This window comes from Camelina sativa, chromosome 1 (genome assembly GCF_030686135.1).
Source record: "Camelina sativa cultivar CO46 ecotype springtype chromosome 1, ASM3068613v1".
In the NCBI taxonomy this organism is placed as follows: domain Eukaryota; kingdom Viridiplantae; phylum Streptophyta; class Magnoliopsida; order Brassicales; family Brassicaceae; genus Camelina; species Camelina sativa.
In genome coordinates this window covers 8,196,311-8,220,661 of record NC_141880.1, presented here as the reverse complement: position 1 = coordinate 8,220,661, position 24,351 = coordinate 8,196,311, and the positions used below count along the sequence as shown (strand labels likewise).

The 24,351-nt window shown below is 35.9% G+C and overlaps 6 protein-coding genes across 11 annotated transcripts; 2 read left to right on the top strand and 4 right to left on the bottom strand.

Annotated features, from left to right (window-relative positions):
* The first annotated feature begins 5 nt into the window (after positions 1–5).
* On the top strand, positions 6–1,869 carry LOC104784065 (protein ALP1-like). The gene has a single exon (XM_010509140.3). The coding sequence runs from the start codon at positions 238–240 to the stop codon at positions 1,576–1,578; it is 1,341 nt and encodes a 446-aa protein (XP_010507442.1). The 5' UTR covers positions 6–237; the 3' UTR covers positions 1,579–1,869.
* Positions 1,870–2,069: 200 nt separating this feature from the next.
* On the bottom strand, positions 2,070–5,966 carry LOC104784057 (CDPK-related kinase 2). Its single transcript, XM_087454394.1, has 10 exons — positions 5,057–5,966; positions 4,308–4,438; positions 4,134–4,175; positions 3,915–4,023; positions 3,437–3,812; positions 3,236–3,348; positions 2,998–3,105; positions 2,844–2,906; positions 2,584–2,751; positions 2,070–2,501 (listed from the first exon to the last, which is right to left on the bottom strand). Exons 1-10 carry the CDS (start codon positions 5,606–5,608, stop codon positions 2,358–2,360), a joined length of 1,806 nt encoding a protein of 601 aa, XP_087310520.1. The 5' UTR covers positions 5,609–5,966; the 3' UTR covers positions 2,070–2,357.
* A 1,687-nt stretch (positions 5,967–7,653) lies between these two features.
* On the bottom strand, positions 7,654–11,442 carry LOC104784047 (la-related protein 6C). The gene is made up of 10 exons (XM_010509125.2): positions 10,786–11,442; positions 9,524–9,605; positions 9,334–9,428; positions 9,173–9,244; positions 9,000–9,079; positions 8,838–8,916; positions 8,703–8,750; positions 8,545–8,613; positions 8,335–8,460; positions 7,654–8,250 (listed from the first exon to the last, which is right to left on the bottom strand). Exons 1-10 carry the CDS (start codon positions 11,233–11,235, stop codon positions 7,984–7,986), a joined length of 1,368 nt encoding a protein of 455 aa, XP_010507427.1. The 5' UTR covers positions 11,236–11,442; the 3' UTR covers positions 7,654–7,983.
* Positions 11,443–14,652: 3,210 nt separating this feature from the next.
* Positions 14,653–16,707, top strand: LOC104784029 (uncharacterized). Of its 6 annotated transcripts, none has more exons than XM_087454192.1 (9): positions 14,653–14,853; positions 15,029–15,107; positions 15,326–15,468; positions 15,538–15,584; positions 15,670–15,759; positions 15,870–16,000; positions 16,121–16,184; positions 16,276–16,316; positions 16,409–16,707. In XM_087454192.1, exons 1-5 carry the CDS (start codon positions 14,822–14,824, stop codon positions 15,675–15,677), a joined length of 309 nt encoding a protein of 102 aa, XP_087310318.1. In that variant the 5' UTR covers positions 14,653–14,821; the 3' UTR covers positions 15,678–15,759; positions 15,870–16,000; positions 16,121–16,184; positions 16,276–16,316; positions 16,409–16,707. The 6 variants fall into 6 exon arrangements, with proteins under 6 accessions (XP_087310318.1, XP_087310320.1, XP_087310329.1 ...); XM_087454194.1 differs by having other exon boundaries at positions 15,670–15,868; positions 15,968–16,000; XM_087454203.1 differs by lacking the exon at positions 16,121–16,184.
* A 1,932-nt stretch (positions 16,708–18,639) lies between these two features.
* Positions 18,640–19,848, bottom strand: LOC109133351 (F-box/FBD/LRR-repeat protein At2g26030-like). Its single transcript, XM_087509899.1, has 3 exons — positions 19,756–19,848; positions 19,197–19,292; positions 18,640–19,149 (listed from the first exon to the last, which is right to left on the bottom strand). Exons 1-3 carry the CDS (start codon positions 19,846–19,848, stop codon positions 18,640–18,642), a joined length of 699 nt encoding a protein of 232 aa, XP_087366025.1.
* A 234-nt stretch (positions 19,849–20,082) lies between these two features.
* LOC104705555 (uncharacterized) lies at positions 20,083–23,053 on the bottom strand. The gene is given in 11 exon segments (XM_087454183.1): positions 20,083–20,314; positions 20,317–20,400; positions 20,474–20,502; positions 20,505–20,585; positions 20,666–20,725; positions 20,825–20,999; positions 21,136–21,256; positions 21,349–21,481; positions 21,941–22,115; positions 22,219–22,321; positions 22,509–23,053. Coding segments are annotated over 11 exon segments (1,341 nt in total). The 5' UTR covers positions 22,841–23,053; the 3' UTR covers positions 20,083–20,266.
* Positions 23,054–24,351: the final 1,298 nt, after the last annotated feature.

Below are 24,351 nucleotides of genomic sequence, written 5' to 3'. Positions count from 1 at the left end.
TTAAATCCTTTTATCTTTACAAATTGTGGAGCTCCACAAAACCTATATAAATTAAAAATAGACCCCAAAAAGTTTAAAATATCTTTTAAACCCCTATTAATTTAAAAAAGTTAAAACTATAAGCCCCTCTCTCTCTCTCTATCTCTTCTTCTTCCTCGAGTCCTACTCTCATCAAACTCTCCGGAGAGGAAAGAAAAAAGAAAAAAAAGAAAAAAGAAAAAAAGAGGAGAGTGAAAGATGGAAGAAGCTTTCATGGCGATGCTCTCACAGCTTCTCCATCTCCAAAACTCATTAGACCCTACAAGCACTATCTTCTCTTCCGCCTCCACATCTTCGCCGTCTTCAACCACACCTTCATCACTCCTCTCATCTTCCTCCGCCGCGCCGTTACTCTTCTTCACTCTCGCATCTCTCCTCTCTTTCCTCGCCGTCAATAGATCTTCAACAGATTCCTCATCTTCCTCCGCTTCTCCTTCCCCTTCCCCTCCTCCGCCTCTCCCCGACGGCGATTACTCCGTCGCTGCCTTCCGTTCCCTATCCACCGACCACATCTGGTCCATCGATGCGCCTCTCCGTGACGCTCGCTGGCGCTCTTTGTACGGTCTCTCCTACCCAGTCTTCACCACCGTCGTCGACAAGCTCAAGCCCTTCATCACAGCTTCGAATCTCTCTCTCCCAGCCGATTACGCCGTCGCGATGGTTCTCTCTCGTCTCGCTCATGGCTGCTCAGCGAAAACCCTAGCTTCTCGCTACGCTCTGGATCCATACCTCATCTCCAAGATCACAAACATGGTCACGCGTCTCTTAGCCACCAAGCTTTACCCGGAATTCATCAAGATCCCAGTCGGGAAACGCAGATTGATCGAAACGACTCAGGGATTCGAAGAACTCACGTCTCTCCCCAACATCTGCGGCGCCATTGATAGCACTCCCGTGAAGCTAAGACGCCGCACGAAACTAAACCCTAAAAACATTTACGGTTGCAAGTACGGATACGACGCCGTTTTGCTTCAGGTCGTTGCTGATCACAAGAAGATCTTTTGGGACGTCTGTGTGAAAGCCCCAGGTGGGGAAGACGACTCTTCGCATTTCAGAGATAGTCTTCTCTACAAGAGGCTTACTTCAGGAGACATTGTCTGGGAGAAAGTGATTAATATCAGAGGTCACCATGTGAGACCATACATTGTTGGAGATTGGTGTTACCCTCTTCTCTCGTTCCTGATGACTCCTTTTTCACCCAATGGCTCTGGTTCTCCGCCGGAGAATCTATTCGACGGAATGCTGATGAAAGGGAGGTCAGTGGTGGTGGACGCCATTGGATTGCTCAAGGCTAGATGGAAGATTCTTCAGAGTTTGAATGTTGGAGTGAACCATGCTCCTCAGACTATTGTGGCTTGTTGTGTGTTGCATAACTTATGTCAGATTGCTAGAGAACCTGAGCCGGAGGTTTGGAAAGATCCAGATGAAACTGGAACGCCTGCAAGGGTTTTGGAGAGTGAGAGACAGTTTTACTATTACGGGGAGAGCTTGAGGCAAGCATTGGCTGATGATTTGCATCAGAGGCTCTCCTCAAGGTAATAAAAAGACATGACAGATCTTACCAAGATCATCTTGGTCAACAACAATTGGAACTTTCGACCTTGTTATATTATGTATGAAGCAAGTGCTTTCAAGTGTTTAGATAGCATTGTAGATTCAAATCCTCTTGAGAATAGAGTTGTTTTAGGTTCAAGTATGAGGATTTATAAATGTTAAAAAGCTGATTCTGTTGCTGAGCCATCCATCCCAAGAGTCTGTTTTCTGACTTAGGAATGGGTTTATGGTTTCTTCTGTGACACATTGAGAATTAAATGTATGACTCTTTATTGATATGGATTATGGAATCTTGAGAAGTAAGTTTTTTTTTGGGATTTAGAAAGTTTAGAAAACCCAACTGTCACTTTTGTGGCTTAGAAAAAGGTTTATATGATTTGGTCTGTAACAGATTGAGAATGGAATGTAACTTTAGTGGAATGGAATCTGAAACTGTGAAACCGTTTTCTGGTTTGAAAATATGGAGACAAGTCAAATGAAAAGAGAATGGAATGTTCTTAACCTCTGTCTTCCGTGATTTGGAAGTACATCACTATTGGATTATCGTCTTATTACAACTTTCCAGGCCTGTTGGATTTTTTTGATACTCTTTTCTCTGTTGAAAATTTGCATTCTTTTTTTTAACACTATAGACATAGGAATGGGTCTTGAAAACAATTCCAATTTCCGATTCCACTCCAAGAAATCAGTTAAGTTCTTGATATCCATCCGCAGTTGTTTGTTCTTCCTCTCTTGAATCCGTTATAACACCAAGTTTACCTTTTTCACCGTGGTTTTGCTAATGCTTGGCGAGTCGAGATACCGTGCAACAGTTTGACAAAACCCAAGAAGCTCAGCTTCCCATCAGTGTGTCTTATCCAGTCATGTAGAATGGTATGGACCGGCATCGATGATCCAACACCAAGTTCCTACAATGCATTTGTGTTCCCTTTAGTAATTTAGCTGAAAATATTGTGAAAGAAAAGTCTTAAGTGAAGAAGAAAAACTTACAGAAGCTAGTTCTTCGATGACGATAACTCGGTTTCCATTCATCTCAAAGAGCTCATAAGCATGACGAATGCTCTGCTCCCAACAATCAAGAGACTCATGCTGATGAACGCTAATAGAAGCTGCACAAAACTCTTCGAAATCCATCCCTTTGTATTGAAGTCCATTTAACTGTCATTTCCCAAAAACCAAATGTTTTGTTACCAACCTTGTATTGTCTCTTATTAAGCAAAAGGGCAAGAAGAACAGAAACGGAATAATACCAACGCAAGAAAGTCCGGGATCCGTGATTCCTTCATTGCATCTGTTGCATTTGTAGCAAATGCCTGTCCAGCAGAAAATGAATCTAGCTTTGAGCTGTTTGTTCCCTACCAGAGAGAGAGAGACAGAGACAGAGAGGGGAGAGAAGGCGCATACCAATCTGATACTATCCAAAGTAATGAGGCTATTTTTGTTGGGTGCTAAGAGTGCAAACTGCGCTTTCAGATAAAGAAGTTCATCGGTAATTAATGTCTTGGACAGAGCCTGGAGAGGGTAAAAGAGTTCGGATCAACAATAAAATGCAGAGAGCTAACTAGATTCAAAGGCATCAAAGATTAAACACATCCTGTATTGTTCATAGGAAACAGTATAAAAGGTTACACAAAAAACGTACCATCAAAGCAGCTTTGCGCAAAGAAGAAGATTTCAAGTATGCTTTGATCTGCTTGAAGATCAGAATATCAAACGGGATCTCTATTTTCTTATAACCCGCGATCCAAGGATGTACTGTAGAAACCGACAAAAACATAGAGTAACTTCAAGTGGTGATTCATGACAGTTAGAAACAGATGTGAAGATGTTAGAGTTTACTGACTCAAAGCTTGAGAGGCTGTCATTCTTTTCCGAGGGTCCTTGTACAATAATCTCTTAACAAAATCTTTAGCCTCAAAGGATAATGAAGGCCAAGGAGGTTCATCAAAACTAGGATCAGCTTTTAGAACTGCCCTGAAAATTCCTGATTCAGTTCTTGCCCAAAAAGGACGGCTTCCACATAGGAGAATGTATGCTATTACTCCTATGCTCCATACATCAGCTTCCGTGGTGTAAGATCTATGTAGAACTTCAGGGGCTACGTAATATGCACTTCCCACTATATCATTTAGTCTTTCGTCTGGTCTGACAAAGTCTGATAATCCAAAATCTATGACTTTCAACTGAGAGTTCTCTTCCTTGGAAGTGTACAAGAAGTTCTGACACATGAAAGTGTTTCAAATTTGAGATTGGTATTAAACTAAGATAAGATCTTTCATCTAGGTCGTGAAGGGAAAAACAAATACGAAAGAGTGGTTCACCTCTGGCTTTAGATCTCGATGAACAACTCCTTGGAGATGACAGGAAGCTACAACGTTAAGGATCTGTATAAGCACTGCTTTTGCATCATCTTCAGAGTATTTACCTCCCCTATAAGAGAAGATGAATATGAAATAGTTAGACAAGGCAATAGAACCATCTTCAAGAAGAATCTCTGACCATAAAGTTAACAAATTTTACAGCAATCTTTAATAGCAGACCTTGCTAGTATCCTGTCAAGAAGTTCACCACCTCCACATAACCTGAAAGTTGGAAGAAAATAATTGTTTATTCAGCCAAATAGGAATCTGATAGCTCCCCTAGTAAGATAAGATTCAACATCACACAGGGATATATAAGCACATGATATGTGGCGTGGAAACAAGTTGTCTTACTCCATAACGATGTAGACGTTGGCATGGTCCTCGAATGCATCATAGAATTGTACCAAATTTTGATGTCCAGATAAAGCCCGCAGTATTTTAACTTCTCTTCTCACATCCTCTATAGATATTGCAGATGTCATCTGCCAAACCAAAACTGATGAGCAACAGTCTATTATGTATTAAGCTAACACTAAAACCATCTGTATATTACATAGATGTGTACGCGAATCCAGATTCCAACTAACTCGATTGCATAGCTAACATGCTTAGTCATCAGATACGGACCATAGATACTTCATTTGCTTGATTGACGATAAGCAAAAGTGTCCATGCTTCCAATTTATTGACAAATTTAAAACGTTTTGAAAAATTTTCACAGAAAAGTCAGCAAAGCTAATATCTACAACCATTGAAAATTTGGCTATTGAAAAACATTGAGTCTCATTAAAAACTTCAACATCATCCGAGTTTTTCTATTAATTTCTAAACGTGAAAGTCCACATACGCTATTAATTTTTCAAAAAGATGGCTTAAACAAGCGAAAAGTAATGATCAAATTACAGGGTTCATCATGAAGCAAAAAAGGAGACTCTTATGGTTTGCTCTTCTACTTGGAAACAGTCCAATATCTCTACTAACCAAATTAGACAAGAAACACACAAAATCTTCAATTGTGACAAATTTAGCTATCACTCAAAGCCAATTGAAGCACAACAAAACTTAAAGATGGAAACTTGAGAAATTCAGAAAAAAGTGACCTTAGATTTTGGGATGACTTTAACAGCAACTTCCTGATCCTTGAGCTCTCCTTTCTTGAACTTAGCAGAGCAAGTGTAACCAAAATGCCCTCGCCCAATCTCTTCTCCTAACTCAATCCTACTCTGTAACTCCTTGGAAAAACCAAATCTTTTGTCCAGCCCAACTTCTTCCCTCTCCTCCTCCTCCAGCTGATGCCTCGCCGCAGGCAGAGTAGCCTCCTTCTTCTCCTTCCTCCGCCGCAGAACATCCCGTATATGTTTCGCCGGCGAAGGAGGGTGAAAAGCACGCGCGAGCTGACGGAGTGGAGTGCTGGTAACACTCTTACTCTCTCCACCACCTCCTCCGTCGTCTCGGCTCTTGTTACGGCGGTGCCGGGCGGGACTAGGCGTGTAGAAAGGGAAAAAAGGAGAGACCTTTACGGCGGGAGAGGAACGAACAGGGGATTTGCCGGGACGGGCAGGGGTAGAATCGTCATTTTGAAGAACAAGGTCTTTGGGTGCGTAAGGATTAGGTTTGACGGAGGAGGAGGGCTTAGAAGTACAGCCTCCCATACTCTTCCTTCTTCTTCTTTTTTTTTTTCCGGTTTCAAAGATTAAAATTTTTTTTAAAAAAAAAGACAACAGGAAGAGAAGAAGAAGAATTGGGAGTTGTGTCTGGACGGACTTAAAGAGAATCACAGCAATGACATTGAAACGCTCTTGTCTGGTTTGGTTTCAATAAGTTAGAGAGAGAGAGAGAGAGAGAGAGAGAGAGAAGCCACATGGCAGAATCTGCGGGGGTATGATGAAGTTGCTTTGCTTCCATCTGATATGAAGAGAAGAGAAAGGTTTTAAAAAAAAAAATTAGATGTGGATTGGTTGAAATTAGTTTTGCCTTTTGCCACGTCTTTCTATTTATGTTTACACATATGTTTGTTCTTTCTCTAAGCAATATACTATTACATTATTTTGTTTTTTTTTTTTTTTCATGTCTCATCATTTCTTGTTTTTTTTGTCTTTTTTTTTTTCTTGTCTTTTTGTTGCTGATATTGTCTTTTTCTGTTTTGATAAGAGAATATCAAACAACAACAAAATTATTTTGTTTGACAAAAAAAAAAAAAAAATTTAATTGGTGAACGGTGAAGATCTCGTTTAGGTGAAAAATAAATAAAAATCTTATATAAATTGTTAAGAAATAAAAAAACGTTTTAAAATGTATATATGGACGTTATCATTTCAAAAAGGGAGAATTAAAGAAAAACTTTTTTTTACTTCTCAATCTTGTGATAAGCTAGATACTACAAACTATTAGTCCATGTATTAGGTACATGTAACTATATTTTCTCTAGTGGAAGCAAATGTCATAGAGGACGCTAAATTAAAAATTATTACTAATTGTTAGTAAACTATATATAGATACAGTCGAATTTCTATAAATTAATATTTAGTAAATTAATAATTTTTATAAATCAATATTTTCTTTTTCAGTTTTAAATTTGGTCAATGCAATTTTGGACATAATTCAATAATATAATAAGATAATAACTTTTTAAAAAATATCATTTGTAAATATGGTTTCATCAATAATATAAATTCATAATTATATAGACTTATAAAAATATATGTCTATATACACATTAATTTTAAAAAAAATATTTCTAATATTTTTACTATATCAAAAATATTGAGTGTTCTCTTCAAAACATGATAATTGTTATTTTCTTTGTAATTAATTCTATAAAAATATTAGTTATAACAATTTATTTTGTTTTATTTTTTTTTTTACCAAATTAGGAAAGTCTTTTTGTAAATAAGTAATTTATAAATAAATTAAAACTTTATAAGTTAAATAGATTTTCATGGTCCTAACAATATTAATTTATTAAAATTTTACAGTAGAATACAAATTATTTCGCTCTGAAAATCAGGATTACGTTACACACTCCATCAATTTTGATTGGACGATGTACCTGCTTGTTCTTGAATAATGCATCGCTTATGTTGTAACCTACCCACTTTCGTTGTATTCGGACAGTGCGCATATCAATTTCAATTATTTTAATAGATTTCATCGTTTTCAGTATACTTGATCCACATTTTTATCTCACTAACTCTTGATTTGATAATCTCTCTGGAATATTTTACAAGATCCGTAGAAATTAGTTTAATTATATTATTGCTTCCATCTACCCATCAGTATAGTACGTATACGTATAGACAATAATTATGAAGTTGGTTACTAGTATAGCAATATAGCATGTTTTGGTTTCATGAAAATATTAATATACATGTGGGCATGGCCATCAATACATGGGCTGTATTAATTTGGCAGTAAAATTAGGTTCTGTTTCAATTAAAGATTACAGAATTAATGATAATTAATAGTATGATACTTTATTAGTTTGTGTGACAACTACAGTATATGTTATGAAATTCAAATTACTAGACAACCTTGGCGTAAGAAATCATTGAGCTTTTTAGGTGCTATCCCAATACTCTTATTTATCTTTTCAGTTATTTTAGAGAAAAAACAAAAATGATTAGTTTTCAACCAATCTGGCAGTCAACTTATCCAGTCCATTCATCTAAATCAAAACAAAGAGTTGAGAGATACACAGTAGGGTCGCAATTCTTGTGCTATATTATTCAGAATTGTAATCTCACAAAAATAAAATATATTAAACATACAAAAAAATAAAAATGAAATTGCCCAAGTTAGAGAATTGAAAAGAATGAAAGAAGGTATATAAAACGAACACTCAAAAAAATGTCACCATGCCTTCATCATATAGTTCATTCACTATCTTCTCCCAAAGTCATATGCCTTGCTTCTGTGTCTTAGAAAAACCAACCCATATATGTATTATTTGGTTAATTAACTCTCTAAAACTTTTACCTCTATTATAGTAAATGAATAATAAACTGTAGTCGTTGTGGTGGGGAATAATTTAGAGATTGTTAGGTGAGAGTGAGATGGAGGAAGGTTTGCCACGTCCCATGGTGAAGCCTCTGGTTCCATCAGGCATTCTTGGTCCTTTTGTTGCTGTTTTAGGAGACGAAGATTCGTGTGAACTTAGGCTCGGTGTCCCGAGGCTGACTCCGAGCCCAATCCCGAAGCTACGTCCTCCTCCTCCTACTGCATAGCTTCTTGGGGAACGTCCTCGTCCTTTTCCTCTCCCTTTACCCCACAGTCCACCAAGATTGTTGTCATCACCCTAACGTGCACAGCAAGAAAATTTAGTTTGTACTTATCTAAGAAAACAATAAACATTTCGTGGGGATTAAGAAACAGTACTTACGTCGTTATCAAGCTGTGATTCGGTTAAATGGTGACGCGGAGAGTCTTCTCCTGATTCATAAGAAGGGAGTTCATCATCGATGAGGATCCCATCGAAGTTTCTTCGGCTCTTGAGCACCGATTTGGGCTGTACATACCACACAAATTATTCTCAGAGCGTTTCAAGAGAAATGTGTGACTTAAGAAGAAGAGAATATATAAATTTACATACCGAGCATCTGAGAAGCAGCCTCACGCGAAGCCCTTTCCTCCAGTTTCTTTCATCGTTCAGCTTCTCCACCTAGTATGATCACATTTGCTATATATCTCAGAAACTAGTATACAGAGATTTGGATAAAAGGATAGAATTGTAAGTAAAGATTTACTCACAGCTTTATCTGCGATAACAGTGTTGTCATACTCGATAAGGGCGTGAATCTTTGGAGTAAAACAAGAAGAATATATATGTTAAGCTCTTTAATTAAGTAAAGTGTTAATAAACTAGAAACAGATCGTGGTACTTACTTTGTTGCTCATCAAGAAATCGCCTTTTGGACGAGAGGAGTTGGATTCTGGAGGATGACAGATACGAATCGCTTTGACGCTAAAACAATTTAAATCAAAAAGTTGTTGTTTATTAATTTAGAAAAGCAAAGTTTAAAGTGAAAGTAAAAAAAGCCTTCTTACTTTCCAATAACTCCAAAGATCTTCTCAAGGTTCTGGTAAGAATGATCGTCTGGCAAATTCTCTGCAACGACAGTCCGACCCTGCAGAACAACAATACAAGAACTTGGTATATAGTTGATTACAAATACGATGAAGCTCTTTCATGATATTCAAAGGAACATTTACGTACGTACCTGCAATTCCTCTCTGTCTCTTTCAGTAAATGGACTTGTACGCTTAACTTTCTTGCCGTCTTCGCTCACAACCTTAATTTTATTCACAAAGATCTCTTACTTTTGGATCTTACATTGGTTGGTTGATAGTTAGAGGATATATAAAGAAAGAAGAAGCTTACAAGCTTTGAGGAGGAGCGTAGAGCAAGAGAAACTAGGTGGTGGTTACTCGTTAATGCCTTGATCTTCTTGGTCGAAGCGATATATGATATAGGCACTACGTTTTAAACCATATGAATTAATGCAAAACAGATCTTCACATAAAAGATCATATGTATATAGATAGTTTAAAAGAAAACAATATATGCTTACCATAACCTTCAATGTCTTTGCTTATGTGCTTTGAAATGGACTCGTTGGCTAGGAGACTCATGTCCGTAAACTGGTACTCAACCTATAAAAATGGTTTCTCGTGATTCAAGATAGGTTTTTTTATGGGTTTGTTAGCATTTTAGTACATTTTTAAAACTTAATTGTCAAAAACATACATACACTATTTATAATAGAAAAAGAGGGTGTTGTGAAATAGAGGGTGGTAGAGATAGAATTCTGAGTGGGACTCAGTGGAGGGACGAACATTACTAAAATGTCCTGGTCAAGGTTTGATTTTATTTTTATTTTTTTTTAAAATTCTATTTTCTTCTTTATTATATGCTCCCAACAATGTAAAACAAAAATGCTAGCTAATTAAAATTTGTTTTTTTAAATTTTAAAGATGGATAAAAATTTATGTTCTTTTTATTTGGAATTTGATATGCATTTTGTTTGATGATTTTATTTGATAATGTTAAATATTTTTAACAAATTTTGTATTATGTACATCTTATTAATTGTACAAATGTCTGTATACATTATTAAGAGTATAAATATCTGTACACATTATTAATAGTACAAATTTTTCTGTACACATTAATAAGTGTACATATATAATTTGTTTAATTTTTTGGGCTCTAGATATCTGTACAGTTGTTTGTACTACAATGATTTTGTAAAAATTATATCTGTATACTTAATAATATATACCGACATCTATACACTTAATAAAATGTTGAGACATATGTACACTTAATAAGGTGTATAAGTATGTGTACACTTAAAAATGTGTACGGATACAAAATATATATAATATATTTAAAAATTATTAAACAAAATTTATATCAAATTGTAAAGAAAAAAATATAGATTCTTTTGTATTTAAAAATTTTTCTTAAAAAAAATTACATGAACACTTATTTGAAAAATCAAGAAAGATTGGTTAATGACAAAAAAGGCTGAGAAAATAGCCAAACAGTGATAAATGTGGTTTTTTCTAATTATAAATAGTGAATATATTTTTTTACTAATTATATTTGAAAAATGTATCATTTTGCCAAATATCTCTTTTTTTATTGTATTAGAACTGAAAAAGCTAAACCAAATTTGGTTTGTTGGTATACCGGAAAAATCCATCTTATTAGATTCATTTTATGTGCAATTACACCAACTAACTAACAGAATTAAGATCATATGATAAATGCTCTCATGACGTACGTAAAACGTAAACAGAGGAAATAAAATAAAAAGGTGAAAAAAACCTGTTTGACGATCTTAAGTCGGAGATCATCGGAAAGCAGATTCTTGGACGAAGAAGACGAGTTCTGATTAACCGGAAACTGAACAGCCGGATTGGGAATGTAAAACGCAGCAGCCGGATCATGAACATGTTGATGCTGAGCAGTAGGATCTCCTCCTCCCACGTAGATCCAATCCGACGACTGAGCACCAACGCCTGTCCCCCCTCCACCGCCGCATCCTCCAATGCAACCGCCGTTGTAATGGAAACAAGGGTAAAAGTAACCGGAGATCGGAGAGACCTGCGGTGCTGGTGCGGTGGTATGTGATCGCGGTACGAATTCAGGTGCTTGAGCGTTGAATTTGAACGACGTCGCCTGAGCGCCGGAAGATCCACCACCTCCGTCTAATAGTTTCTTCTCCGTTGTCTCCTTCGCGACGGACGCTACCTCTTCTCGCTGCATCTGCGCCATATTACTCTCACTACTCTACAAAAAATCTCTTAACTAAAATATATATTTTTTTTGGTTTTTTGTTGTTGTTTGGTATATTTTTTTTTGAGTGAAGTTTTTGTTTTTTTTTTTCAATCTAAAGAAAATATGAATAGTGATGTTGTTTCTACCTTTTTCTATTAATTTGATTTGATTTCTTCTTCTCGAAATTTTCTCACTCACCTAATTATTTTCAAAACATGGAAAAAACTTGTGAAGCCTTAGTTTTTTCGCGCAAATTATGGGTTTTTAACGAGAAAAATAAGCTTCCATGTTTGACTGTGTATTTCACTTTTTTTTTTTCCTCTCAAATTTTTAATTTTTATTTTATAGCAAATCTCTTTTTTTTTTCTTGGGTGGGGAGGTATAAAGATAAAGTAATTAATGCGTAAGGGATACTTCGCTCAATCAAAATTTGATAAATCATATTTTCATCGACTAAACTTTGTTTATTTGAAAACTAGCACTAGTAAATTTGTATCATATAGTTACATTTTTTGTTACAAAAAAAATAATAACAAATAATATCTATAAATTGTTACAAATTAGTGACAAAAATTAAGTTAATAGTTATTGTAGCTAATTAGTTACTAAGTGTAGCTATATAGTGACAAATAGTAACATACATAATTTATAGAAAAATGTTACATATTTAGTGACATAAAATTTTGTAACACTATGACACACAACTTTAAATGTAGCAAATTCTAACATTTTCCTCACCCTTAAACACTTATAAAATTTTTCTTTCCCTTCCTAAATGACCTAAATTTTTTTTTTCCCCAAATTAAAATTAAGGCAATCTGTTTCGAGAGAGTGGGAGATGAGATCTCTGTGGTCCTGACCTGAGGAGGAAGATGAGAGAGAGACTCGCAATCTTTCAGATCGGAGAAACGTTCGTCAGCTAGGAGCATTTCGACATTACCAGAGTTTCTTTCCTTCTTCGAGGTTGAATGGAAGTCCGGTACGGCTCCGGTGTGACGACCCTAATCACAGGGTCACCAACAAATGATCTTCCGACTCAACTGTGACATGATTCAGATGTGTGAAGACCGTGATGAGTTTAGTAAAAATATAAAAGACGTCGAATCACACTCTCGAGCTGCGATTGTGGTGCGGCAAGGTCTCATTTAATATATGATTTACAATTTTACCCTTATTCAAGGGAAGATTTACAAAGACTCTAATACATATTTGACGAAATATTTTTTTCTAAATCATCGTTGTCGGATCTTCAACACCATCATCGCCGGTGATTTTCAGCCACCACCATCATCGCCGGCGATTTAGCCACCACCATCTTCTGTCACCATCATCTTCTCCATCATCAGCGCCTCTTCATCATTGTTGTCGTGTTTTTGATGCGTTCATGCTCTAATCGGTATGTTTACTTTTCTCACCAATTCAAAAATTTGAGTTTTAAGGGTCTTTGATCATAAAATTGTAGTAACTGACATTGACATTCATTAACAACTTTCAGTGGTAATGGATTTATAAGGTTTTGATTGAGTAGGTTAAATTTGATATATATTGCATACCATGTGTTTGACTAAATGTCTAAATAAATTCTTTACTTCTTTTTAATGTTGGGTATTGGTTTTAACATTATATTGTGGACCTGTTCTACAGTATCATGATTCAAAATTTGTTTCTCTTGATTCTAATTATGTCTAAAGCTTCAAAATTTGTGTCTTTTGATTCTAATAATGTTGTTTTCATAAGTTGTAGAAGCTAAGAGAATGACAAAGCAACATAGATCGGAACAATCTACAGATGATCCAACTATTGATAGCAAAAGATTTAAGTGGCCGCCTAATTTGGCTCGTGGGCACTTGGAAATCTGTGTAGAAGAGAAAAGGAAAGGGAATTGGCAAAGTAAATGCTTAACAGAAATTGGTAGGATGAACCTTAGGGCTGAGTTTTTTAAAAGGTTTGGGTTAAACCGGAAATATGACAAGTTCATGAATCGTCTAGACACCGTTAAAAGACAACATGAATCATACAAGCGGATTATACCTGATTCATCTGAACTGAGATTCTGTGAACAAACTGGAGCAATCGAAATGCCTTTTTCTTGGTGGGAAAATTTAATCAAGGTACATTCTATTAACTAAAGTAAACTCATTTGTATAATCTATTTTAGACTAATGTTTCTGTTTGTCTCTCTCCATTGTAGGAAAAACCTGAAGCGAAAACTCTTCGTAACTATCCCATAAGAGATATTCCACTTATTGAACAACTTTTTTCTGAGGAGACAATTTCAGTTGGTGATGATGGTTGGCAACACCATGATAGAGCAAGTCATTTGCCTTTTGAAGCAAATTCTGTAGAAGATATTGAGCTTAACAACTCTCCCGAAGCTCAAAATTCTGAACAACCTCATAACAATGGTAAGAGGGTAAGATCCAAACAACCTAAATCATCTAGAAAGCAGTCCAAAGAAAATCAGTGGGATCGAGTCTTAGATCTTATTGAGGACCAAGGAAGATTTTTTATGGGAGGTAGAGAGAGCTTTTATACGTACAATTCTGCTGCATGTGTTAAGGTGCTTGAACAGATGATATTTCTTAACAAACAAGGTGAGTTGTATTGGGCTGCCCTTGTGTTTCTTGAAAAAAATGAACAGAGACGACAAATCTTCATGACACTTCCGGACGAGATAAAGAAGATAGAATACCTAGAGAGAATGACGGTCAAAAAAAACTCGTTTCGAGGTAAGATTAAGTTTAACCTTATACATTTTTGTAGAAAATATAATGAGCCATTAACCTTAGAACCTATTCGCTAGCAATCTACTTTTGTATGTTTACCCTGTTTATAGATGAGTGACAACAATAAAGAGATTCATGCTTCTACATAGTTCACTTTTGAGATTCCTGTTGATCTCCGTATGGTTGATGCTGAGAGAGTCGGATGTGAGTATCCTAACTATTTTTATCTAGAGATTGTTCTCTTATGATTGTGAATGAACGAGCTGAATTAGATGTTCTTAGTTTTTATCTGTACAGTAGTGTGAACCATTTTATGGCTCTGTTGGGTTTGATTATGTCTGATTAAAAATATAGTCATGATCTGCAGTTAATGTCTTCAAGGCAATAGCTGTGGACAAGCTCTTTTGAGAACTGTGTTTCATTCCTTCTACAATTTTTTTGAATTTTAAAATTTCTTTTTGTTGTAAAGACAGTTTGTTCAGAATTATATTAGTTTATCACTTTATCTACTTATAATTTTATTTTAGAATGAAAGTTAGTCACATATATTATTAATGTATAAATCTAATTCAAAAAATGTTTATATATTAATAATATTCATATATTATAAATTAAATTAATGTCAAAGGAAACTGAAAATAGAAGATAATATAATTAAAAGTTAATTTAGTAATTTTGTTTTCTAATCACATTCAAGTTGTATCCCAATCACTCTACCAAATATGATATAACCGCATCGCACCCGAATCGGACTTCCATTCACAATTTTACCTAATCGCATCGCTCCCAAATCACATCGCACCCGCACTTGAATCGTAATTGCACGCGAAACGGACTACCATTCGGGGCCTTCTTCGATGGTTAGCCTACGCTCCGCAAAATTCACTTCGTAAGTCTCTCCGACGATTTTCTGGGTCCTTAACGCCCTCGAAATCGCTCACTGTTCTTGGGTTATTTTTTTTGCTCTGCGAAATTTTGCTTGTTATTCATTGGATTATATCCTTAGTTTGTTGGTCTCGCTGTTGATTTTATATATCTCAATTTTGGATTTTTTGGATTCTTAGGGCTTCGGAAATGGTCATCGACGTTGAAACGGAGAAAGATGCCTCTGCTGATTCACCCACTTCTGTTCTCAACGAGGAGGTTTGTTTTGTGTTATACATTTCTCCTTTGGTATAATATTGTGTAAAAAGCTTAGAAAGAAAAAGTTTTCTGTAAATGGGTATATTACTTTCACTGCTACTTGATTTTGCTCTTTATCTGATACATATACATATTGCTCTCTTTCATGTTTGATTTTGTTCTCTCTTAAATCACGACTTCTGAACTTTAAATATTTGTGTATGCTTTGTTTTTTTCAGGTTCATCCATCTCAATGTAGCTACTTGGCACACGAACTCATTGTTTGGTATCAGGGACAAGAAGCTCCAATGCTGCTTCCTTTCTCATATGCTGTGGTCTCGGGTGCTATAGGATCATGTTCAGTTTTATTTGCCAAGTCACTGTGAGATGCTCTGTGACCTTAATTTATTTCTTTCATTGTCACATCGGCTTAATCTATTTTGTCACATAGCCTTTGGAGCAATATTCTCTGCTACAGACTCTGTTTGCACCTTGCAAGTAAGAATTTTCTTAACAGTGGGAAAATATTATTCTACTACGTTTGCTAATCAAGAATTAACAAACACTCTTTTGTTAAATCTAGATGCTTAATCAAGACGACACACCTCTCTTGTCCAGTCTGGTCTTTGGAGAAGGTGTAGTGAACGATGCAATGTCTGTTGTGCTCTTCAACGTAATACAGAGATTTGATCTCACAAACATCAATTCAACCATAGCTTTGGAGTTTGCTGGAAACTTATTTTATCTCTTCATCTTAATTAAGCACATCACTTGGTGTTGCAGTATGCTTCTTTCGCTCTTCTCCTCAAACTTCAGCACTAGAATTTGGAGTTAACCAGAATAGTTCTTACTCATTTTCTTTCTCTGGCTGGATTGCTCAGTGCTTTCATTATGAAGAATCTCTATATTGGAAGGTATATATTGCGTGTTTATGGCTCGTTATATACATGACTTTCTTTTTTGGTTAGTTCTTGATAGTTTATGCTTTGTTAGTTACGTTCTTTCTTTAATACTTTATTTTTTGGTTAAATCAGGCACTCTACTAATCGTGAAGTTGTAATATTTATGCTATAGTATGCATCTGCATAAATGTTCATGGTAACTCATCGGTTACATAAAGACAAAGTGCATTCCATTTGTATCTCCATATTTAAGCCTTGTCTTTACTAATTATATGATTTCATTGCAGGCCTGAATATATACTTTTGGTTATCATTCATCCCTGCCATTGTAAGTAAACAAAAGCAAGAATAAGTAAAAAGCTTGAAATTCATAAGACACTAACACTAAGAGATTGTGTTTGTATTTGTTTGTTGTTTAAGCTTGTCATCTTGGTTGGAACCAAACTAGAGCACGTTGTCTCGAAGCTTGCTCTCGAGGTTAAGGAGCGCAGACATGCACAACTAATGGGGTTCAAGTCAAACCACGTGACAGACTCTTCTGGTTTGGGAAACTATCTTTTTGAATGTATTTATATATCTTCTATTTGTAAGTGGTTTTTAACTCTCTGTTTGAGAGTTTAAAACTCTATCTTGTTTGAGTGTATGATATTAAACTAAGTTTAACATTAATTGTAATTGTGTATGTTTTGCAATTTAATTTTTAACATATTTTCACATAATTTGTTTTTGTTGCTAGATATAAAACCTTTCAATAATTTTGATCTAATAAAAGCTACTGTGAACATATATTTTTCTTTTTTTGTAACAAGTTTATGACAAGTAACCGTGTAGCTTGTTGTGAGTCTATTAGTCACCAAAATTTTGTAACTTTTTGTATATAGTTGCTACTAATGTTTTTGCCCCAAATTATAACAAATGGTGGTAGATAAATGTAACATTTTGTAGCAAATAGCTACATTTACATTAGTATCTAAATTGTAGCAAATTGTGACAATTTGCTATGAAAAAAAAAATTTGCTACGACCAAATAATTACTAAATTTTTTTATCACAATTCTGTAACAAACAAATTTTAGCTAGGAAAAATACCACATAACTACAATTATTTTCGTAACAATGCAGAACATTTTTACTAGTGTAGGTACAAAGCATTATAATGTCGAAGTGTCGATATAAACCATCCAATTAGAGGTGACATAATCTTATAGCGTGAAAAACGTATTATTGCGACTTTTGGCCCGGGCTATATCATCCGCTCGATAAAAGTCTAAAATTCTAGTCGTAAAACTTCATAACAAACTCTATTGCTTTTTTTCGATATATGGTCCCAGTTTTTGACAAACTGTCCAAACTAGTATAAAAGATTCAATATCTTTCTTTTGTTATGAACCTATATTTATTTGCACAACTTTAGTTATATCTATTCCATTAATTTCTAACTATCGTTTAATGTTAATTAACATCCCCCTCATGCATTTTTCTATTTCTTCGACCAAAAGTTTTAGGCTAAAATGGAGTATTAATTTTCTGTTGATCCGGATTGTACGTAAGTTGCTGAGTTTCGAATCACAATTTAACAAGACAAAAGCCAAGAGCATTTTTTTTTTTTTTGTTGGAATAAAACTGAACTGAAACAAAATATCAGATAACATAGATATTAGATCATATAGCCGTATAAGTCAATAATAATCGAAGCAAAAAAAAAATCGAAGCAAATTAAAAGCATTTCCACCATCAACAAAACCAAGCATCTCTCTCTAAACCTTTTTTTGTGTTCGGAATGATGAATCTCAGGCACAAACGCGCGAGTATCATCCCATGAGAATAATTAAAGAAATCTTCAAAAGCCATCTAAAAAGATAAAACCAAACTAGGACGGATGTTTTGCTCATTCTCGTTGCCTTAAACTTCGTTTCCCTAATCCTTGTTGAGGTAAGATTTGTTGCCCAAATTGTGGCTGCGGTAACATTTGTTGCCCATTTTGTAGTTGCGGTAACATTTGTTGCCCATATTGTAGTTGCGGTATGCTTTGTATGCTTTGTTGCGGTAATATTCCTCCATGCAATTGCCCCATATGGTTAACAATAAATCTGAAATAACTGTAAAAATAAATCTGCCAGACATTATATAAAACTTACCATATATTATCAAAATCCGTTATGTCTATATAAATAGATCTGTCGTGAAAAATAAATCTGCCACTAATTATAAATCTGTCGTAACTATTATTAAAAAAATCTGGCGTCCAAAAAAAGTCTGTCATAATAAATCTGTCATTTTAAAATAAATCTGTTGTGCAAAAACAAATCGGTCGTATACTAACAAATCTATCAAAACTAGTCGACAGACTTTTGAAAATATTTTGATTTTTATTTTTAAATGCTGGGAGAGTAAACTTGACTTTCTTTTTTTCTTAACAAAGCACAAAAGAGAATTTTAGGCAAAAAAAATAACTCATCTAACCCTTACATTTTATGAGTTAGTTTAGTAATTAACCTCTTAATTTGGATCGATCTAGTTTTTGCCATTTTTAATTTATTTTTATTCATATTAAAGTTAAGAAGCGAGACTTAGAGCTCCCAATAAACTTACTCTTAGAACCTCAATTTTTTTCTTTTTTTTTGTATAACATGTTCGTTTAACTTATTCTACCTAAAAATAAGTTACGACAGATTTTTGGCGCTCATGATGATCGTAAGGCAAAGCCAAGGCAAACTCTTCAAGAACAGGACAACCTGAGATGAGCTTCTCCATGAACAGAGGATCTTCATCATCGTACGAAACGTCTGCTAGATTCAAGATCTTGAGACAAGGCAGAGAAACACCAACAGCCGGATTCAAATCCGACAACCCTACGTTCGCTAGCTTCAATGACACCAACGTGTCGCTGTTGTAAATCTTGTCAGTCAAGTAATCTCGGCTAGAACGTTCCATAAGAGACTCAACTTCTAGATGTTGGACTCCGCGCTCAACCACTGCTTCGATCCAATTCACAAAATCCTCTCTGTAGTCACTGGTTTCGTCGTACTGTACCTTGAACTTTTGAACTCGTGAGCCGTTGTTGTGGTTGAAGTCCAGGTAAGTGTCGATGTAGCACTTAGCTCCCGGAGGGGATTCGCCATAGGAAGGGTAGTCATCGGGAAACAGTTCGAGCCTGGGACACTTAGCCAGAGTAATTCAAATCTCTTCGATAAAACGCTTGCTCTTACTGAATCGTTAGTCGCAAGGAACGAGAGGATATGCGTCAGCAAAGAATCTGGCAGGTTGCTGATTCTATCGCTACTCATGACGATAAAACGAAAAACCTAATTTTTCATTAAAAAACAATGACATCAAAAGTGTAGAATGAATCGAGCTAGGGTTAAAAGACGATTACATGAACGTAAAAATAAAGAACTCACCGTTGCTTTAACTTGTTTAATTTTCTGGCCGGAGATTTTTTTGTTTTGGTTTACGGTTACGGAGGAGCAAAATGATAACTGATGGTGAGCACTAATGGAATAGTGGGTAAATATATTTACTTCCAAAACGAATCTTTATCTCTAAAATTCCGGAAATCCTCAGTACACTCAATTTTGAAAATACCAAATTTTGAAATGTAGAAACCGTATCTTAATTTGATATTGTTACTTATTTTGGTTACGGGTTTTTAATTCAAAAATTAATAAATAAAAAATAGTCGGTTTCGAAAGTTTTGAATCCAAATCGTTGTGATTGAGGAGTGAATCAGCAGGACTCTGTTTTGACGTTAGCTTAAATTTTTTGAACAATAGCCCATGTATGTAGCTCTCTCTGCCTTTGGCTATTTCTACCATAAAGAACCATAAGGTTTATAGTTATTGTCATTGAAGAGTGAACCATTGTTATTTGGTTTGGTAGGATCATGTTTAAAGATACGTCTTTCGTTAATTATATTCCGCTAATGGTCACTTCACGACAGGACAATTTTGAAACATGAGCCAAACTTTCATTCTGAAATAGGAAATGATTTTTGTCAGTCTATATACCAAAAGGGTTAATATTAGAAACAAACTCCAAAAAGGCTGCACTTGCAAGCAAATTCAGAAAACGCAATATGCTTACACATTCGAGATACATTTGTAGTCTTTTTAACTTATACCTGTGAAGGAGACTAAATCAATGCAACGGCTTTGTCGGGTTTCCTGAACTGACCTCTACTGATCCAAAAAAATTGTCCAGGAAATCAAACCGACTTTGTGGAGAACTGTGTTTTGCCTACGTGGAAAATATTATAAAAACTGGCAACTTCCTAAAAGAGTCATTGTTCAGTCTTGATGAAGTGGTTGGTCAGACAGATGTTTTGAGACCGATGGATGTGTCTTCCAGTGAATCAACTTCAAAAAGTTCTTTCAGCTTCTCATCGCATATGACTCTCCTCTTGCCAGAAGGATCCTAAGTTATGAAAATGGTGTAAAGAAGCAAACAAGTAAGAGGAAAACCATAGTGTAGAGAGCAAACGTCATACCTGAAGATTATTCTGTTTTATGTCTCGAGCTTGACTACTGCATCTGAAAGTGGAAGGGGAGCAAGAACTTCCGTCTTCTGCTTTTTATCTTCCTCGTCTGGTTCCTCACTATCTGTGTCGGATCAAATGCATATGCTTTGTTTATACCATGATGACAAAAGGGACAAGTTGAGATTCATCTAGCTTTCTTACCTCCAACTGATTCCATTTTTTGCTTTCCATTCTTTGGGGAGTTAGAGCTAATTGATTCTCCTAGACCAGAGACAAACAACAATTAGTATATGGTTAAAATGCCAAAATCGGGAAAAGATGGCTCCCGTAAAATGTAAGAACTTTCCAGTCATCAAATACCTGCATTATCCTCTAGAGGCCATATGTGCTTTGTTAGCAGTTTATTCATCTGAAACATATTGATTGACTCGAACGGGAACAGAGATCGCAATGACTCATCGCATATTATTGTGCGTCCATCATTCGGATCTTGCAATTTGTTCTCCTTTATGTACTTCCAAAGCAACTTCACCACCTAAAACCATTCAACAGACAAAATGTTAAAACAAGGGATTTGGTTACGATAGATTAGATAAGTAACTTGGAAATTTAGGCTCAGATCTTGAGTTATATAACGAAGAGAAACTAATTCCCTCGAGTCAGACATGTACCTCTGTCCTGGCTAATTCTGTCACCCCAGTAAATGCCTGAAGCTCCGGTGAGAGGCTGCAAATTTTAGCAAAGCCGCCGCCTCCTCCTTTTCTCTTGGGCTTCTCTACCGACTTGGCAGGCCTATTTGATAGAGAAAAACTTAGTTTATGAGAATCAGAGTGGCAATAACTAGCTGGACAATACAAAATCTGCGTGAGAAAGAGAGAACTAACGTTTTTCTCTTGCGTTTCCGCAAATTCCTAACTTCCTCATCTTCACTTTCTTCAACCTTATTCTCTCCCACTTCTTCGTTTTGCTCCCCTTTCTTGTCTGTTCCCTCCGATGCCTCATCTTCAGCATCATATTCTTGTGGAAAAAAAAAGTCATTTCATTATACTTGCATAACACAAACTCAGAAACTGCTGTCTACAACCCTAAAAAGGTACTCAGAAAATATATAATACCGTAAAAAACAAATTCATGTTCATTGGAGTGGTCTCTTGCACAAATATATAAGCACCTTAACAACACAAACGCTAGGGGAAAATTCTTTCCACACAGTTACACATGATCAGTCTCTACAGCGGAGTACTCCACATGATACAACTTCGCCTATCAAGCAACTTAGGATCAATGCACCACATTAGACAACTTCTTAGCCTATCAATCAACTTAGGATCATCAACGCAGTCCAATGTGACTGTACCAGACGCATCAAGTCCATGAAGAATTTAAGCAGAAATCTAAACACTAGAGCTTTTTATAGTTATTATAAACACCACCCTACAGAAAACTGTGAAAGCAGTAAAATGAAAAGGAAGTTACCATCTCCCTCGCCTAAGGGCCAAATATGCTTGGTTAGAGCCTTGTTCATCTGAAACATATTAATGGTCTTGACACGGAACAAGGAATGAAGCAACTCGTCACACACAATCTTCCTCCTGTCCTTTGGGTCCTGCAAATCCTTCTCTTTGATATAATCCCACAATTTCCTCACAACCTGAATAATATATATACACACAGGGGACAAAAAGAATGAAGTAAATTCCACTCCAAAGCATCGCCATTACACTTGTAGAACAAAGACAGAACAAGTATATAACCTCGGTTCGAGCTAACTGAGATGTACCAACAACCTTCTCAAGCTGTGGAGAAAGCTGAGATACTTTGGTAAAGCCACCTCCTCGTTTCTTGGCCTTTACTGGCCTAACACATAAACAATGAACATGTATATTTAAACCACCACACTAATGAATCATTTTGATTAGTTGGTTCGATCGAAACGATTCCTATAAAAACTCAATTTTTGTGTGTGTGATCGTTGATTCATTGGTATTGGAATTCAAAAGATTCCAATTTGAGATAAACCAGAATCAATACAAAGAGAAATTACCGTTCCTCCTTCTCCTCTTCACTTTCACTTCCTCCATCTCCGTCGCCGTCTTCGCCTTCTCCATCAGCTACTTCAATTTCCGACTTGATTCCGTCGGCATCACTGTCATGTTCTGCCTTAGGGGTCTCTTCTTCTTCTTCTTCTTCTTCTACAGCACCATTGGTCTCGAGAAAAGCGTCGATTTGATCCCTAATGAAGGCTTTCTTATCAGTAAAGTCGACACCGAAATCCGTCTCGAGTTGACGACGGACGCTAGCCGGAGTCGCCTTTTCTAGGTCGGAGCTACCGAGAATCTCACGGAGTCTGGTCACAAGGTCCAAGTCGGAAACCATACTTTTCCGTTATTGAAGAAAAAAACACGAAGCGGCTGATGCAAAAGCCAAAAACCGATTCTCTCTCTTGATGTGGAGGAGGAGAACTTAGAGAAAGGGAAACGTCGTCGTTTTGGGTCCTATACGACCATGACCATGGATGGTTAGAAGAATATGACCATGGCAAAACATTAACACGTTTTTTTGTGGTATTGTTTTAGTTATGATTTGATTGAAAAAACAAAAACAAAATAGTTTGGATATTTTTCTTCTCTAGAAGTTTCCATCAACCAATCCAAAAAAGTAAAGTACCGTACAAGTAAAGAGATTTCTTTATAAAATGTGGTTTTAAGCAACCCTCGTGAAGCCATATAAGACTGGACCACGTAAGATGCAAATAAATCATATGAAGGTTACGACTTTAATCTTAGAAAAGTAAAAGTTTTGATTCAAAAGTCAAAGATAATTAGACCTTATCGGGAGAGAGCTGAGACTTAATTGCCTACACAAAAATTGAAAATATTTTGATATGACTAACACTAACAATCTAACATATACAGTTAGAATAATAAGATGAGAAACATTAACACGTACGTTTATGATTGTTTGCAATACAATGGCCCTGTTCGGAAGGTTAGTTGCTGCGACAGTGACTGTTCTTCATAAAATTACTTTCAGATTTTTTTTCTCTTTTTCATTTCCTCTACTTTCTGTCGCAGCGATCAAAATTTTAAAAATTTGTAATCGCCAGTTAAAGCAGCGACAGTCGCTAATTTTTTTTCATTTTATAGATCGGCAAAACCAAATCAAATTGCCATTGACAAAAAATTCACATCTGTACTTTTCTTATTTTTTCTTCTCTGTAAGACACAACCCAACTTAAAAAAACAAAAAAAAAAATCAAAACTCAGCGTTTTAGAAACAGTCGCCGTAAAGAGTCGCGCGACACTGAAACGAACAGGGATAATATCAGGTGCACAAACCAAAGGGAAAGAAGAAAAAATATGTTCTACAATTACTATTTTTTATGTAAGTAAGTAATATCTTCAGAAACCTATTTCTTCAATATATTCTTCATCTTCAGTTCGAGTCGTCAGCGGGATCTCTACCACGCTTCATAACTTGTAAACGATTCTGAATTTGTTTATTAGTCAGTCCCTCTGCCTGCATTAACTCGTGTATGTCATTGGCTGTTGCCTCTGTAATCAAAACAAAACAAAAAAAATCAAAAAGTTAGAAAAAAAATGGAGTAAGAGTTAAAAAAGAATAGACCAAAAAAATGGAAGGAATATTAAATAAAGTTACTAATTACCCGTTAATCCCCATAGGCTAGCAACTGACTCATCAAACACCTGTTGAAGCCGACCTTCCCACCTGATTCTTGGTACTCGTGGTCGTGGAAGAGGGTGTTGGTTTGGATTTGGCAGTGGAAGAGGAAGTGGGTCTTGTAAGATCTGTAGTCGTGGGTTTGGGCCTTGGGGATGAGGATAAAGAAAAGGGTTCAACGGAGACGAGGATAACGGCACCGGCGA